This window comes from Lytechinus variegatus, chromosome 5 (assembly GCF_018143015.1).
Source record: "Lytechinus variegatus isolate NC3 chromosome 5, Lvar_3.0, whole genome shotgun sequence".
Lineage (NCBI taxonomy): Eukaryota > Metazoa > Echinodermata > Echinoidea > Temnopleuroida > Toxopneustidae > Lytechinus > Lytechinus variegatus.
In genome coordinates this window covers 37,982,055-37,997,590 of record NC_054744.1, presented here as the reverse complement: position 1 = coordinate 37,997,590, position 15,536 = coordinate 37,982,055, and the positions used below count along the sequence as shown (strand labels likewise).

Below are 15,536 nucleotides of genomic sequence, written 5' to 3'. Positions count from 1 at the left end.
TCTTCAGAGAACTTGTTTTGAAGTGCCCATATACAGCCAAAGGCCAGGCTCTACACTACTTTTGAAACAACGCCTATTTTTCAAATATTTGTCTTTGATCTTACGTTACTTCTCTAGAAACCAAAACATTTTCACTGATCAATTCACATAATCAACAGACCAAGTGAAAGGTGCAATGGTACTGGGTAATATAAATTCTACAATTTATGTCCCAGTCAACAGATAACTTTTTATGTGCACAGAAGCATCATGGAGTGACATAAACAGAAATGCATTACTGTGAATTCTGCATAAGAATAATGAAGATTGCAGCCTGAAAACCTGATTCATCACCTCACTGGCAGAAGAATGTTTACTGGAACTGCATCCAATGCAAGATTGTCAGCCATACTGTACTTCATGCCCTTTTGCCAGACAAGCACCACATGAAATGCTCACCTTTTCACCAGGATTACTGCTGTAGAACATGACCACAGGATAGAGCTCAGTGGCTTCAATGTCATCAAAGGCCAAACGAGGTTCCTGAGAGAGACAAAATTCACTAACAATGACATACCAGAGAGAAAATTCAGAAACAATAACAAGACAACCATTGACAAAATAATTCTGTATTGCATGAGGTACTGTAACTGAACTGTTGTCCAGTCCCCTACCATCACTTCATACGATATTAACAATATAGCAGGGTTGACTTGTTTAACTGGGCAGATGCTACAGTCAATTGGTGCATCCAGTTACCATAAGTAAAATAAATAACAAGAAAAAAAAGAGGTATACAAGAGTAATACTTACATGTAGTTGATTTCTACTCTCATTCCAATATTCTTTCTAATTCTGATCTAAAATACATACATTGTAGGATTACAAATACATTTGTCTAGCAACCTCATCACATACAACATGCTATTCATGAGATGAGTAATACCATATGAAGTGATTGCAGGAAAAAGTGCAACATTTGGTCATCATAAGGTACTACAAGATGTAACAAGCTGGAAAATAACAAGGTCAAACAGTACAAATATGTATGGACAGCCTACCATAATACAGTTTCTTTTTCCCTTCCGAGCTTCCTCAACCCCCCCCCCCACTCCAAATCACCAGCTGTCTCACCTCTCCATTCTTGCCAAAGGACACTGTCCTTGCCTCCATGTCCAGTACACATGTGACATGATCCCCCTGGGTGAACCCTGGAAGTGTCAGGGTATGCTCTCCGTTGTGGTAGAGATTGCCGCTGTATGCCCGGTAGAGCCACATGTCTGAGGTGGTGCGGTGGCTGAAGTCTCTGACAGGGTAGCGGGAGACACCCACACACGTCCCTTCATTGCCTTTGTTCTCCTTCACGATGTTGAACTGTAGAGGGAAGTGACAGGTTTGTGAAAACAGATTGAACTTCTGATAAATATACATGCAAATTTATAAAAATAAAGGAGTGTAGCTCCGTTAAGAAGCCCTGGTCGATTCTACAACATACAGGCAATGAAATTTATTTTTTTTTTTTTATTTTGCTAAGTAGGTTTTAGGGAATAACATTTGAAGGAGAGGATATGTCAATAAATGATCATCCACTCTTTATCCACTGGCAGCTTCCAGCAGTCATCTCAGTAGCTCCCAATCCCATCGGAACCACTCATAAATAAAACCCTTAACGATCATGGTTAAGTGCTTAACCATGACACTGCTATTACAAGAGGATCAAATCAAAGATATCATCAACTCACCTTCCATTGGTAGCATCCAGCAGTTATTCCTGTGGCTCCTAACCCATACCCTCTCCCACCAGAACCATGCACGAGGGTGTGGCTGTTCTCAACGCTACAACAGACTGTCTTATCAGGGTCAAAGACAGCATCTTGCAGAATGAGACCATCATCGTCATCATCATCATCTGATAAGAAAATGAGAGGAACATGTGTTTAGAAATCTGTTGGCAAGATTTATTTTATTTCCATTTTTAAGGGGGGGGGTATTTCAAATATTGTAAGAATCTGTGATTTCTTAGGCTTGAAAATACCATTACACCTGGTATAATAGCAACCACACTGTGAAAAAAAAACAATTTTCCTCCCATTTCTACACTTTAAAAAGTAAGAAATGAAGAGCCCCTATTTTAAAAGATCATTAATCGCTACAGCATAGTGATATCCAAATGAAGAATCATTCAAAAATTCTTAACCAATTAATGCTAAAGAAAGGCCTTTAAAACGAAGAGTCATGTTATTTATACACATCTAAAAACGAGAGAATGTGGTTTTAGGGGAGAAATTCCCTAAAATTATTTTGCTAAAGTAATATCCTCAAATTGGCTGTTCGTTGAAACTGACCTGATGGAGCATCGGCAAGACTGATATTCATCCAGCAGCTATTGCTGTTGATGGTTGTCGTGTCTGTCAGACTCTTCTTGGTGAATGGAAGCGCCCTCTGGTTGCTTTCGGGCCGTCCTGCATCAGAGGAGGATGTGGAAGCTGATCGTTGTCTCGCAAGGGCACTCTGAATGCGGTTGGCACAGTGACGGGCACTAGCGAGGGGTGCTGACCACATGCTGTTCGAGATGTTGGTCATCAGCTGTTCAATGACCTATGAAATCACAAATGTGTAATGATACATTTTGAAATGCAGAATACGTCATATAATTTCTGATGGGCACTATCTATTGAAGTCATAAAAAGGATTTTTTTTTAGCTACCATTACGAAGTTGTCAAAAATCGTAAGAAATTTCTTACAGTAATACATCAGATATTCATGTTTACATCTTTCCTTTACATGTGTTCAGGAATGATACAATAACGTAAAATGAAGTTAAATCACATTTAATTCAAATGATTAGTTGAATATGCAGTTGTACCCTGATACCTGTATTAAGGTACTAATGATAATCATCCTCCCTTCTGCTCATTCTGAACCCATTAGTAAATAAGTTGGATCCATTTGCAACCAATGAGGTACAAGGGCTATTTTTTACAAGGGGGGGTGGTAATTTGCCCTTTTGCCCTTATGCTAAGTTAGTTATCCAATTAAGTCAATCACTGCCACAACCTTCATTGACTATTGCAATTGTTATGATGATAATCAGTATATGACAGCTTTAAAACAAAATAAAGTAAAATAAACTTACTTGGATTTGCTGCCCTCTATTGTTTGTGTTGAGTGCAGGTAAGACAGTTTCAAGTAGATGTAGTGCTAGAAGTCTTGTTCTTACATTCTCAATTCGCGGAAGACCTAGGAGGAATCAAAAACAATTATACAATGCATATATGTTCAGTTACAACAGTAAAATCGTTTTCAAATTTAAACACAAATCATATTTTGATGAACCAATTTTATGTATCTTGTTAGATGGATGTATATGGATGTGTATGTATCTCGTTAGATTTATGGGATGTCCTTAACAAAATGGAATTGGGGTGATTAGAAGGAGTGGAAATTGGGTCATATAAGTTTCAAATTATTTAAATATTTCATGAAGTATTTGAATTTTAGAGTGTCTGTGAAAGGTTGATTGTGATCAGATTGATAAAACAGGTTTTGAGATGAATGAAAACATCAAATTCCAAGATCATCAACAAAATCTATGGGTCAGGTTTCATGAAAATCATTTCCATGAAAGATTTTTCTTAGCCAATCAAATTTCACAATTTCAGAAGCTCGTAACAATAACTTGTAACCTGCCAATGATTACAGACTTATGTAACCTATTGTGACCCCACCTGACTGCGGATGATGTCCAACAATAGCCAATAGGATATCTGTCCATCCGCTGTCAGCCATCTTAGCCTGTACCACTCTACAGCTAGAGACTCGACGTAGGAACACCAAGAAGTCTCCAAGTGCATTCTGAGCAGCTTGCCTTGTGCGTCTCCCAACCTTATGCTCTTTATCTGTAACAAATAAAGTTTGACAGCTTGAGATATTTCATTCTTTAAAATCACATTGAGCGATGGATTCTAATGGAAGTTCTGGCAAAATACACAAAGGATTGATCCTCAGGGTAATCAATCTCAAGGAGAGGATGCTTCATTTGAACTTGTAGAATTCCTCAATCCTCATGTTAAAGAAGTGAAACTGGCTATAAACAAGAGTAGGTATCAAAATTCGTTGCAAAGCAGTATGAGCAGAAAGGCAAACAAAAAAATTAATAAAAAATACCTAAAACAAATAAAGTTAGGTGGAAAAAAGTATACCTTCGTCAACGACAAGCTAATTCATAGAATATGCTTCTAATACCCTAATTAACAAATTCCAGTCAATTACTTGTTAACCTATTGGCTACTTAATGATATGATTTCCACACTTTGTAGTTTGTACTGATATCAACAGTTCCAGTTGTCAATGAGTTAAGAAAGCTTTTGGACAGATTTGTATATCAAACCTTTGGATGACTTGGAAGATTTCGGTTCACTTTTCAAAGACCCAGAACTTGTATCCGTGAGTGAATTAGACTTTGACCTCCGACCCGAGGTCAAGTGAGGGTCGGTGATGGCCAGGGACATCAGACTGTCTAGCTGGTCCCAAAGTAGATCAACAACTGATTGGACAATCTTGTTGTCAAGCTGCTCGGCATATGTTCTGTATGGTTGAAGAAGCAGAATTAATTTCCTCAAAAAATTTAGAAATTTCCCACTTTGGTAAAAAATTTCAGCGAATCTGTAGGATGTTGTTGTATTCCTTTTACCAGAATTCACATATAAGATAAAATCTATTTTAGTAATTGGAACAACAACGTTTAGTCTTGGTCTCAGAGCAAATGTCCTACTGTCTTTTCACTTTGTTATTTGCAAGATATCATCAGTATCATAAATTGATCTTCAGTATTGGGTTTGTTGTCTTTCAGTCTTAAGGCAGTGATATATCAGTATTTGGTCATCTTAGGTCAAGCTGAGACTTGGCCTTAATTAATCAGGTGTTGGTCTTGGCCCATACAAAAGATAATTTCAATTCATTAGTAGACTGAGGATAGAAGTATGTTGCTACTCACCCTGCGGTAATGGCTAGCACCTGAAGCAGTCTCATGCTTGCCACCTGGAGAATCCTTAGGGTTGGAGGAGTCCCTCCTGGCAGCTGAAGACCAATGAGTGATGGATGTAGGGGACGAGCTAGGGCTGATTTACCACCACAAAGATCAGCCAAGAGTGGTAGGATACCACTAGAGATGGCCAGACAGATGTCAGCGGGGTGGTACTTGACACTCAGGGCAAAGACAGTGGCAAGGGTCAGTCTGTGTTGGGCACCTGAGGGGGTTAAAACAATTCATATCAAGTCAAAGCTGGTCGAGGGGTCAGAATCGCAATTTTCCCTTGAATAATTTTTTTAAATGAAACTAATAAGAAAACCTGTCCATAAGGACCACCACATTATAAATTTGACACTTTTCTCCTTTGCATGGCCTTGAAATAAAGTTTTGATACACTTTACAGTGATACTGAGATGTGACAGGGAGTCAAGAGACAGACCTCATTAAATGGGAAGCAGTACAAAGAGGAGAAAAGATAGGAAAGAGAATCAGCAAAGAGTATACATTAGAAATGTAGATTGGTTATAAGAGAGAGAAGAGCCAAGTTAAGAGCTGCCAATCGACAGAGCAAGATGGGAGCTTAATGGTAGAGATTTCAAACTGAATGTCATCAATCTTGTTGAAATTAAAATAAAACCCATGGCATAAGAATCTTACTTTTCTTTGCCATCATTTCTGAAGCTCTCTCTGCTAGCACTGTAACAAGATGATTGCAAATCCGATGAGCAACAGCCCTGATCTGGTCTTGAGTGGATCTTGTGGCAGATCTAATGCCGTCCTGTAATTTTAAGATATTGGGGATAACTACAACTTTCTTTATATATATATATATATATATATATATATATATATATATGACTATTTTCTTGCAAATAATCAGTTCCTGAAGATGCTTTTTAAAACACACATTACAACATGCAATTTTCTTAAGGAATAGAATATTAATTCCAAGTTCATAGTGATATAATATAGAAGGGCCCAATATCATCTAATTTAATAACATAATCACTTCATTACAATGACAACTTATCAAGACAATCTCATATATGATGGGATAGACAATTACATTTTACTAACATTTGGTATGCCTGGGTATTGAAAACATGGTCATCATTGACAATCTGACACTGGGTCGTGGGCTCGAATCCCAGCCATGGTGTAATTTCCCTTGGCAAGAAATTTATCCACATTGTGCCGCACTCGACCCAGGTGAAGTGAATGGGTACCCGGTAGGAAGAAATTCCTTGAATGCTGGAGCGCCCGATCAAGGTAGCCGTGCTAAAGCAATAGTAATAATAATAGCAGGGCCCGCTGGGAGAACAGTTTTCTGAACTGAAGTGGCTACCCTGGGTAAATATGCCGTTATTATTATTATTATAATCTGGAGGTATATCACTTGGTATCCTATTATCCCGGTGTCCTTAAACTTGTTAATTTTCATAAATCTCCACCACACCTGTTAGGGATCATACTACTTTTATATCAATAACACATTAGCAACAATGTAATAGCTTACACTATAATGATAGAGCTGCATAGTTCTGGACGTGTCCCTATTGCACTGGTCTAGCGTGTCCAAGCCAAAGGCACCAAGCATAAACTGAAAGTGAGCCGACGTGAGGAGACATAGAGAACTGAATGGGCTCTCAACACTGCCCTCTGGAGTCTCCTTGGTTTTGTCGTCTTGGTTGCCATGGAGAAGGGCAAGAATCTGGTTCAAGGCATCAAACCGCGTCTGTGTAAGATTGATTGTGATTGGATGGACAGAACAGGAGGGGGGTGAAAACATCAATATCAAATACTTCATTGATAAGGATCATAAAAAATCAACAGATTGGACTAGAACAGTATGCAAAAAAAATCTTGGAGGAACAGTTAGCATGTCCTAAAACTTGCCACACTTTTCAACTCTTTCAAGATGATATTCTTCACATTTGACACAATAAACATTGTTTTTTTTTGAAGGCTGATTTTTTTGTAATCCATTGTACTTCCTCCAGAGACAATTATTCTCACTTCTTCACTTACGCATCTGCTTAAGGATTTCACTGCGCACTTCCTTTTTGTACTAAACATAACACCTCTAATATGCAAGATTAAGAACATGCACAAAAATTTTATTTAATTTTGTTTATTTTCAACAGATACAGAGCATGTTGAATGTTTGCAAATTCTCATCATCTTGCATAATGTTACTCTTCTTTATCTACTAGCTATTGAGGCAATGCTGAGAGTTGAATGTCTTGAAAGGTCAAAGCAGTCCTATTCTATGAATTATCATGTGTCAAATAAGAGAACAGCAGCATACCTCTGCTCTATACTGTTGATTCTGGAGGGCCAGTGCCACCGTGTTGGGGTCAGTACAGTAGAGAAGCTCCTCTTCCTCTCGATTCATCTGAGCAGGAGAGAATTCCTGACATACAAAATTCACTGCTTCCGTGCAGATGTTTCTAAGGCAAGCTGTTCAAAGGAAATCGCAGAGAACACAAACTTAGCAAAGCAAGAGGTGTAATAGAGGTCAAACTTCACAAGGAAGAACCAAAAGAGTAGTAAATTTGTACTAGACTATCACATAACATTCAAATGCATACAGATCATTTAACAATTTATCATTCAGTAATGTATCTTTCTTTTTTTATGACGAAATGCAACACATCCTACATGAAAATGTCAAAACATTATCAACATTATATTTTATTATCGAGACAATATACAACATAGAATTTAATTTGTATAGAACAATTTCACTTCAGTATGACAAAATACAAAATACAAAATACAAAAACTTCTATAGCTACTATCCCAAGCTATCTCCCTGCAGGGCTCAATGGATAAATTAACAAATCTAGTCATTATTCATCCAAGGAAATTCAGAACATAAGTCTAACTTACAGAGGCAATTTTGATGCTTGCTTGAATTACATGAGAAGCTGCTCTTCAATGGAGATCTATTATCTAAATCACTGAAGAGTTTGCTTCCATCTTGGCTTGAAGCACCAGATTCTGAAGACTTCATCTTTTCCTGTAAAATTAAAAAATGGATGGAGCCACTCAAAGGAAATGTAACATGTCTCAAATAAAGATAAATGATATAAGAGTGGTAAATTTTCCAAAATTGGGAGGAGGAACCATTTTAAACAATTCTCAGCCTAAGAAAGAACCTTCCAATAAACTGTTATACATTTATTCAAAATCATAATTAGATCAATACAATTTAAACACCCTCTCAATATGCCCTATTCTAATGTGAAAAAAAAATAAAAAGTACAGTACCTCAGATTTTGTTGATCCATTCTTGTCCTCTGACTTTCCTGTGAAAATTAAAGAATTCGAAAAAAAATCATACAATCATCTAAAAAATTTCTACACGAATGATGAAAACTCTTTAATCATAATGACATATAATGATTACTTGTCATTCAATTATTAGGCCGTGGGCCGAACGACCAAAAGTGCTTTAGTTTTTAACTTTTGCTTCAGTTAACCCTGAGGTATTTTTGACATATTGAAAAAACGAAGAAAAATACATTGATTATGAAATTGCTTTATCATTTCTTCTTTGTACAAATCATATTTTGCAATTGAAATTATTACATTTACTAGAAGTAAAATGGCTATGTTATTAGGAAAACTAATTTTTTTTTATCAGGGGCGGATCCAGGATTTTCCAAGAGGGAGGGGGGCAAATTTTTGAGGAAAATTTGACAAGCAAAAAAAAAATTTTCAACCACAAATTTGGGATATTTCGTACCAGAAAAAAAGAAAATGTTTTCAACCAGAAATTGAGAATATTTTGTACCCGAAAAATTTGACAAGCCAAAAAAGTTGCTTTACATTAAAAATTGTTATTTTGTTTCTCAAAGGGGGGGGGAGTGCCCCCCTCTGGATCCGCACCTGTCTTCCATTGAACTTACCAAAATTAATATGCATTTACATTTATTTTTCCCTCATTCTCCGTCTTTATTTTTCTTTAGTATAATCTCATATTTCTCTTTCTCCTCTTACCCCTCATTTTCTTTCTTTTTCTCTCTTTAACTACACACAGACACAGAAACACAAAGATCGAAAGGCAGGGCCAGGAAAATGCATTCATAAAGGACATAATCTGCCTTCTTAAATCATGTTAATGGAATCTATACATCTTGCCACTTTGGAAAAGGAGTTACTATCATTTCTTAAAATTTGTCCAAGGCGAAATATTGTGCTGTCATACCAAAATTCCATTAAGACCAGTCTGTTCATTTTCAAGTGCTTGTGAATAAAATTGTTTATAAATAGATAGTTTATAAATACAAATTTTCACCATATTCGCGCAGTTTGAATTAACAAATGACGCACTACGTACGATCTGAGTGTACAGCTAAATTGGCAACGCAAAATTTTCTGCTAGTATATTCAGTTTCAGTCCAACAAGTGAGTCTACATTTTTCTCGACTGTTTCGATAAATTTGAGGATATTATTATGGAATATTCATATATTGCGATGATTTGCATTTAAAGGTAGGTTGTTGACATCTAAACAGATTTTCAAAGATACTTCACATTGACTCTCTGATTAATAATAAGGCTCAATCCTGACCGATTTAGACTCGAAGTTCGGATGTCGCGAGCGCGCACTTCTCTGCTGTGTGCCAAAGTGCTATGGCAGTGCGTGTGGCTAAATGCGGCTCGTACAGTTGTTAGACAGCATGATGAAACCGGAGTTCCGAATTACATATTTCACTAACTGCAGCGATATGACTGCGGGAACAAGCAATTTCCCAATCAATGTATTTTTCCCCTTTTTTCAATATATAAAAAAACCTCAGGCTCCAACTGAAACGTTTTGACACGATAAACGCCCACGGCCTATATCTAGACTACACGTATAAATACAATGTTTATTTTTTACATCATGTTTAACACAAATAAAGAGGTAAGCTAAAGTTAGTTTACTGAAAGCTACTTAGAGGGTTTATTGGGACGGTACAAAAATGAGATCGAGATTTAGATTCATGTTGACAGCAATATTTATCTGCAAAAACTTGCAATGCAAGAATTAAACAGGAATTCAGGCTTCTATTTGAAATGTTAGTGTATAGAATCGAGTAAAATTTGAACCTGAATTAAATGGAATTTCCTCAGCACTTCAAACATAAGATTAAAATCAAATTTAATCTGACATTGAACTCTAATTAAGTATTTAATAGATAGGTAAGAGATCAATATCAATCGTATACTGAATCAATCTATTGCAACTATTTGCAATACTAGGAGCAAACACACACTGTTAAACAATGGAAACAAGATTAAACAAAACATTAGACGTGGGGCCCGTTGCAATTCATAAAATCTTGCGCAACTTGATTTTCAGCCAATAAAGCACCCGTATTTGGGACTTGCGCTTGATATTTTGACTTAACTTTGCCATCCATTGCTATCTTTCATAGAATCCTTTATTCTGATATGCTGCTCTGTTGTCATTGTAATTACCATTGGATGGTAAAGTTACCATAATAGTAACTTTTATTCAACGGGACCCAGGTGGCAATTCACCTTGTCCATTCACTCAGTCATGCTATAGTAGCACCAACGAAACTTTTTCAAACTGACCACTGGTATACCATTGTAAATGAATGATGTAATAGCCTTTGTTGATATGGAGTCTGTTATGTAGGGATGACTGTGACATTACCTACCTGTCTTATCGAAATCTGGCAATACACTCTGATGGCCATTCTCCAACATGGCAGGACTAACACCTAGGATGAGGAACATACATCTCTCAATCAAAGACTTGCAGGCCTCACTGAAGCTGAAGTAGGTCTGCTTTGGGGCAGCCTTTGAGGAATCCCTACGTTCTGGGTCTTCTTCCCTGACTGTGTCTTCATCATCGTCCGTGTTGCTGGGGTCAGGCTTGGGTGGTTCTGTCTCAGGGTCAATGTCCAGGTCAGAGAGACTGAGGTTCTGACTATTACTAGAAGTTGATGGGTGCTCTGTACCGGAGTAGATTAAAGAGGGGTAAATTCAATGGTGGTCTCTGAAATGCTAACTGGAGGTTCCCCTTTGCAGGTACATGTAAATGAGTAAAGCAACAAATTTGTACTCTACATTTATTGGATTACTTAACAGATAGTTAAACTGAAATTACTATTTTTAATCATGGATGCTGACCTTATAAAGGTTTTATTCTGTTCCTTAAGATATCAGTCCAAAACATTAGTAGTTCCTCACAATTACTCAGCACCACAAAAACAGACAGTGGCAAATTTAAAGTACATGTAATTCATAATCATAAAGGCATTTTTAAATACTATATTCAAAGTAAGCCAAATGAAAGAGTGTGATACTGGTTCAACTCTACAAAAATCTTACCAGCTTTCTTGCGCACAAATGACTTTGTCCTAGGGCTGTAGGTGATGACAGTTGCCGCTGCTGCCCCTGCCACAGAGAGGGATGACCGCTATGGTCATCCCTGATGAGGTAGAAGCAGTGGCAGCGGTGGGATACATGGTCCTTTCACCACTCTCTGAATCAGAGAGGTTAGAGGATTCATCCATGGGTTCTGATTCTGCTTCTTGGGTGTCTTGCCTCTGCATGAGCTTAGTGGTGACCAGCTTGCGTCTCACCCGGTATACGGTCCGGTAGATTTCAATCAAGATCTTGGAGTCCTCAAGGGTCGACCTAAGGAGGGATAGTAATATAAAATAGTGAGACTTTTCGACACACCACAAGAAAATATGGGGATGATTTGTGACGGTGTTGTTGATGATAATGTCGGTGGTGGTGATTATGAAGGTGACAATGGTGATGATATTGATGATGGTGATGATGATGATGTGATGATGATGACGATGATGATGATGATTAATGTGGCAGTGGCGGAGGTGGGGATAGAATTGTTGAGATGGGAATCTATAACAGTAATGATGACAAAACTTTAAGATAAACACAAGGAAAACTAGAATTACTTCTGAGGACATTCTGGAAGTGTATTTAACAAACACACAAAATCTTGATCTTATTGAAATTGAGTTGTTATTACCTTGGTCTCTGAGCAGCATAATGAAACAAGCGAGTCTGTTTGAGAAGACATGCCAATAGACAGCGTGTTGCTCTATCTAAAAGATCATCCAAATCATCATCACTTGTCTCCCAACCTAATATAATAGAAGAATGAAGAATAACAAATGTACATTTCATTCAAGAAAATCACGACACTTCATTTATAACATATAACCTTTCAGATAAATGTTAAGAATCATTATCAAGACACAATTTAATCCTGATTTGGTGAAATTCCACGTCATATTCATTAAAAAAATCAATACCTGTTGTGTACACTAATTTCTTTGACAGAGGGGCACATTTCTGATGACTTTGGACATTCTTTTGTCGGAAATGGCCTCCTGTGCCATGCGAGAGAAGTAATTACCCCCTGCAGCAGAGGACATATTCCTAAATGACATTTCCTGTTCACTCCCAATTATTACTTAATGCAATATAGGTTCCTTGTCGACAGAGAAGAACTTACCTCTGCTAAGAGCATATTCCTGCATGGATGTCCAAATGAACTGTCCAGGTTCCCTACTCTTCCCTAGTGTCAGGTCCAGGAGAGATAAACATTCCTTAGGGACCTTGTGCTCAGAGATATCAAAGTCATCATCACCAAGCATGGCTGCCTCTGACATCTTACTCACAAGCTTGTCTGTAAGATTAACAAATCAAAACTGTGATACTCGGCTCCTTTCATAAATGCACCGCAAGGATGAGGCTGATTTAGAAAGTCAAGCATGAAATGCAAATTACAGGAATTTGATGCACAAAGTCAATCTCTCGATCATTATTTACTATAAGAGTCCAAATATTCAGCTGTGAGTTGATATATATTATACTACTAAACATATTTAAGTTCATATACGTGCATAACAATTCTCCATGTACAACTTTCCTACATAAACAATTTAACACAATGAGTATGCTTTGGCTCCCTATCTAAATAAGTTTCTTCACAAAATCTAAAGCAGCTTTACAACCACAGCACAAGGTATGACGAAAGATCCACACAGCCTTGGGAGATTCCATATCACTGAAGCTGCAAAGCAAACCTAATTCTGCCTATTAACTCACCTATATGTTGAACCTGTTTCTCCATGCCATTCTGCATGAGTTTGGATACCATCCATCCACTGGTCTCCCTCTCCTCCTTGGATAGTGGTCTCCAGGCCAGCATACCCCCTAGACACCAGCCAATCACCAGGGAACAGGTGCGCTCTAGGTCCACCAGCCACACCCACCCTCTGACTGGCTGGGGTAACGGCATGGCAGTGGGGTCAGGCGAGTCTGATGAAACTGACAAGGTTAAAAAGAGGAATGGATTTAGATTACATGTATCCCATTTTAAATTTTAAAAACACCAATGAAGAGTCAGTTGATTTCAAGGATTTCCAAAATAAATAGGATTACAATTGTATGCACAACTGTCATCCAAGTATGAAATTTGATCACAGTTGTTGAAGTTCTAATTTTATCTCCTAATAAACTGGCAAATATCAATCCTATGCCCCTTTCACAATTGGTGTTGCGACTGCTTACTACCGTTGCAATTCTATGCAACATATACATTAGGCTTGGGCGGTTCTAGTCTTGGCGAGAGTCGACTCCGATTCTTGCACCAGGCGTCGGTTCCAGAGAGAGTCGACTCCCAGCGCCGATAATGAGCTTTGAGACAGTAATGCCTCAATTATGCCCCTACACTAGATACCTTTATCTCGGTGTACGCTTGTTTCGGTTCTTCTCCCAACTCCCTGGTCCTTTCCCCAGTCATCACAAGATCCAACTCACTGCATTGCAAACATAAACCACAGTTACCACACACACAAAAATTCTCTCCCCATTATCACAAGATCAACTCACTGCAAAGATAACACACACAGCACATGTTTCACCGTGGTTTGACCTTCGCATTGTTTCTTTGAAGTGATTGTTTACGATTTTAGTGTTGTGATGATAGATTGATTGTGGTGCTTGAACGATATCTGCATACTTGCCAACATTTGAAATCTAAAAAGAGGGACAAATTTGGCCGGGCGGCCCCCTGGACAAGCGTTAATACATGTCCCACATATAGAGATCGGTGCTGTGCATACATGCGTTGTGCACAAGTACATGGGCGCACTCCGCATCGCATGCAAACAAACCACGTTTTCACAGTCTAGTCAGTCGCATGTGTACACCGGTCACACAGCGGAAAATCGACTTGGGAGAGCGATCGAAACTTGACATACCGTACACATGACCGTACATGTACCATCGGTCAGTTTCGTTGGTGGGACTGTAACATTACGTGTATCGATAGCTCAAACCCGGAAGTCATAGACAATACTGTACATTTCGTAATATTGAACACGCGCAAACACTTTTTTCTCTTGTTTTCTTTATTGATTTTTTTTTTGTCTAGGCTCAAAAATCGGAACATTCCGATTTTTCTGCTCTAAAAAATTTTAAAAACGGGACAATTCCGATAAAAACGGGACAGTTGGCAAGTATGTATCTGAGTTGATTAATGGGAGGTAGAACCTCCATGATTTAATCCAAGTTTGACTGTTTGATACTTGGTTGTGATGTGAGCTTTGCGTGTTTACTATTTAGTGTTTGAGCCCATTATTTGTCAAATTAATCTAGAAAAATCTGTATTCGTGTCTGAAGACAGTGTCAAAGAAAAAGAAAGTTCTTAATTTGTACAGTTCTGAGGTAATTTATTTTATCATACAGACATACAATAAACCTGCAAATGTTATGAAGTTGAACAAATATCCTTCGTACATACATTTTTGACACATTTTAAAAAAGACTTAAAAATTATTCATACAAATGATATATGTCATGAAGGTCATTGAATTGTTAAGCGTTCGTATCAGTTACAGAGATTCGTGACAAATTAAAAAGGCCTATCAGAACCAAATTTGGCAATTTCCAAAGTACATCATCCATCAAGGAGGCCTTGCAAAGCCTCTAATTGAAATGAACTTATCCACGTCTTTGCAAATTTCACCTGACCTAATTTCTCCACACAGTAGAGGCCATGTGGCAGCCAAACCAAAACAGAAAAGGGCGGCAATCTCGTACCCCCCCCCACCACCGCAAGAATATCAGATTTCCAAACATGTGCTTCTCCAGATTGTGCAATACATGACGGAGACAAAGAAAGTATGTAAACAAATTGCCGAGGGTTGATGTCCCTGAATTGAGGGACTAGTCTACGTTCTCAGTCACTTAAGAAAATGGCGAACTGGCCAAAGGTGAAATTCATCATTGAAAAAAAATGAATGTTTGGATTAAAATAGCTAAGATTAAATGAAATATGACTGAAAAATATCCATAGTTGAATCTCTACTTTTATTACTGACAGAATAACATAATTTTTTTTATTACTTTCTCGCCAATATTCCAATAAGGCAAGACTCTCATTTAAGACTAGCAAGCAAATGTTATCAATGGGATTTTGGAATGAAAGAAAAAAAAATCAAAGCGTGATGAATTTTT

The 15,536-nt window shown here is 37.8% G+C and overlaps 1 protein-coding gene across 1 annotated transcript in view; it reads right to left on the bottom strand.

Annotated features, from left to right (window-relative positions):
- The window catches only part of LOC121416081 (probable E3 ubiquitin-protein ligase HERC1), a 68,069-nt gene that overhangs the window by 31,686 nt on the left and 20,847 nt on the right, over nucleotides 1-15,536 (bottom strand). Inside the window, 19 exon segments of the mRNA XM_041609533.1 lie at nucleotides 439-522; nucleotides 1,114-1,353; nucleotides 1,722-1,888; nucleotides 2,325-2,577; nucleotides 3,117-3,220; nucleotides 3,709-3,879; nucleotides 4,371-4,567; nucleotides 4,977-5,229; nucleotides 5,670-5,790; nucleotides 6,529-6,747; nucleotides 7,321-7,472; nucleotides 7,905-8,034; nucleotides 8,286-8,323; nucleotides 10,691-10,987; nucleotides 11,367-11,442; nucleotides 11,444-11,675; nucleotides 12,037-12,151; nucleotides 12,526-12,699; nucleotides 13,122-13,343. Of these exon segments, the coding sequence (XP_041465467.1) occupies nucleotides 439-522; nucleotides 1,114-1,353; nucleotides 1,722-1,888; nucleotides 2,325-2,577; nucleotides 3,117-3,220; nucleotides 3,709-3,879; nucleotides 4,371-4,567; nucleotides 4,977-5,229; nucleotides 5,670-5,790; nucleotides 6,529-6,747; nucleotides 7,321-7,472; nucleotides 7,905-8,034; nucleotides 8,286-8,323; nucleotides 10,691-10,987; nucleotides 11,367-11,442; nucleotides 11,444-11,675; nucleotides 12,037-12,151; nucleotides 12,526-12,699; nucleotides 13,122-13,343 (3,245 nt within the window).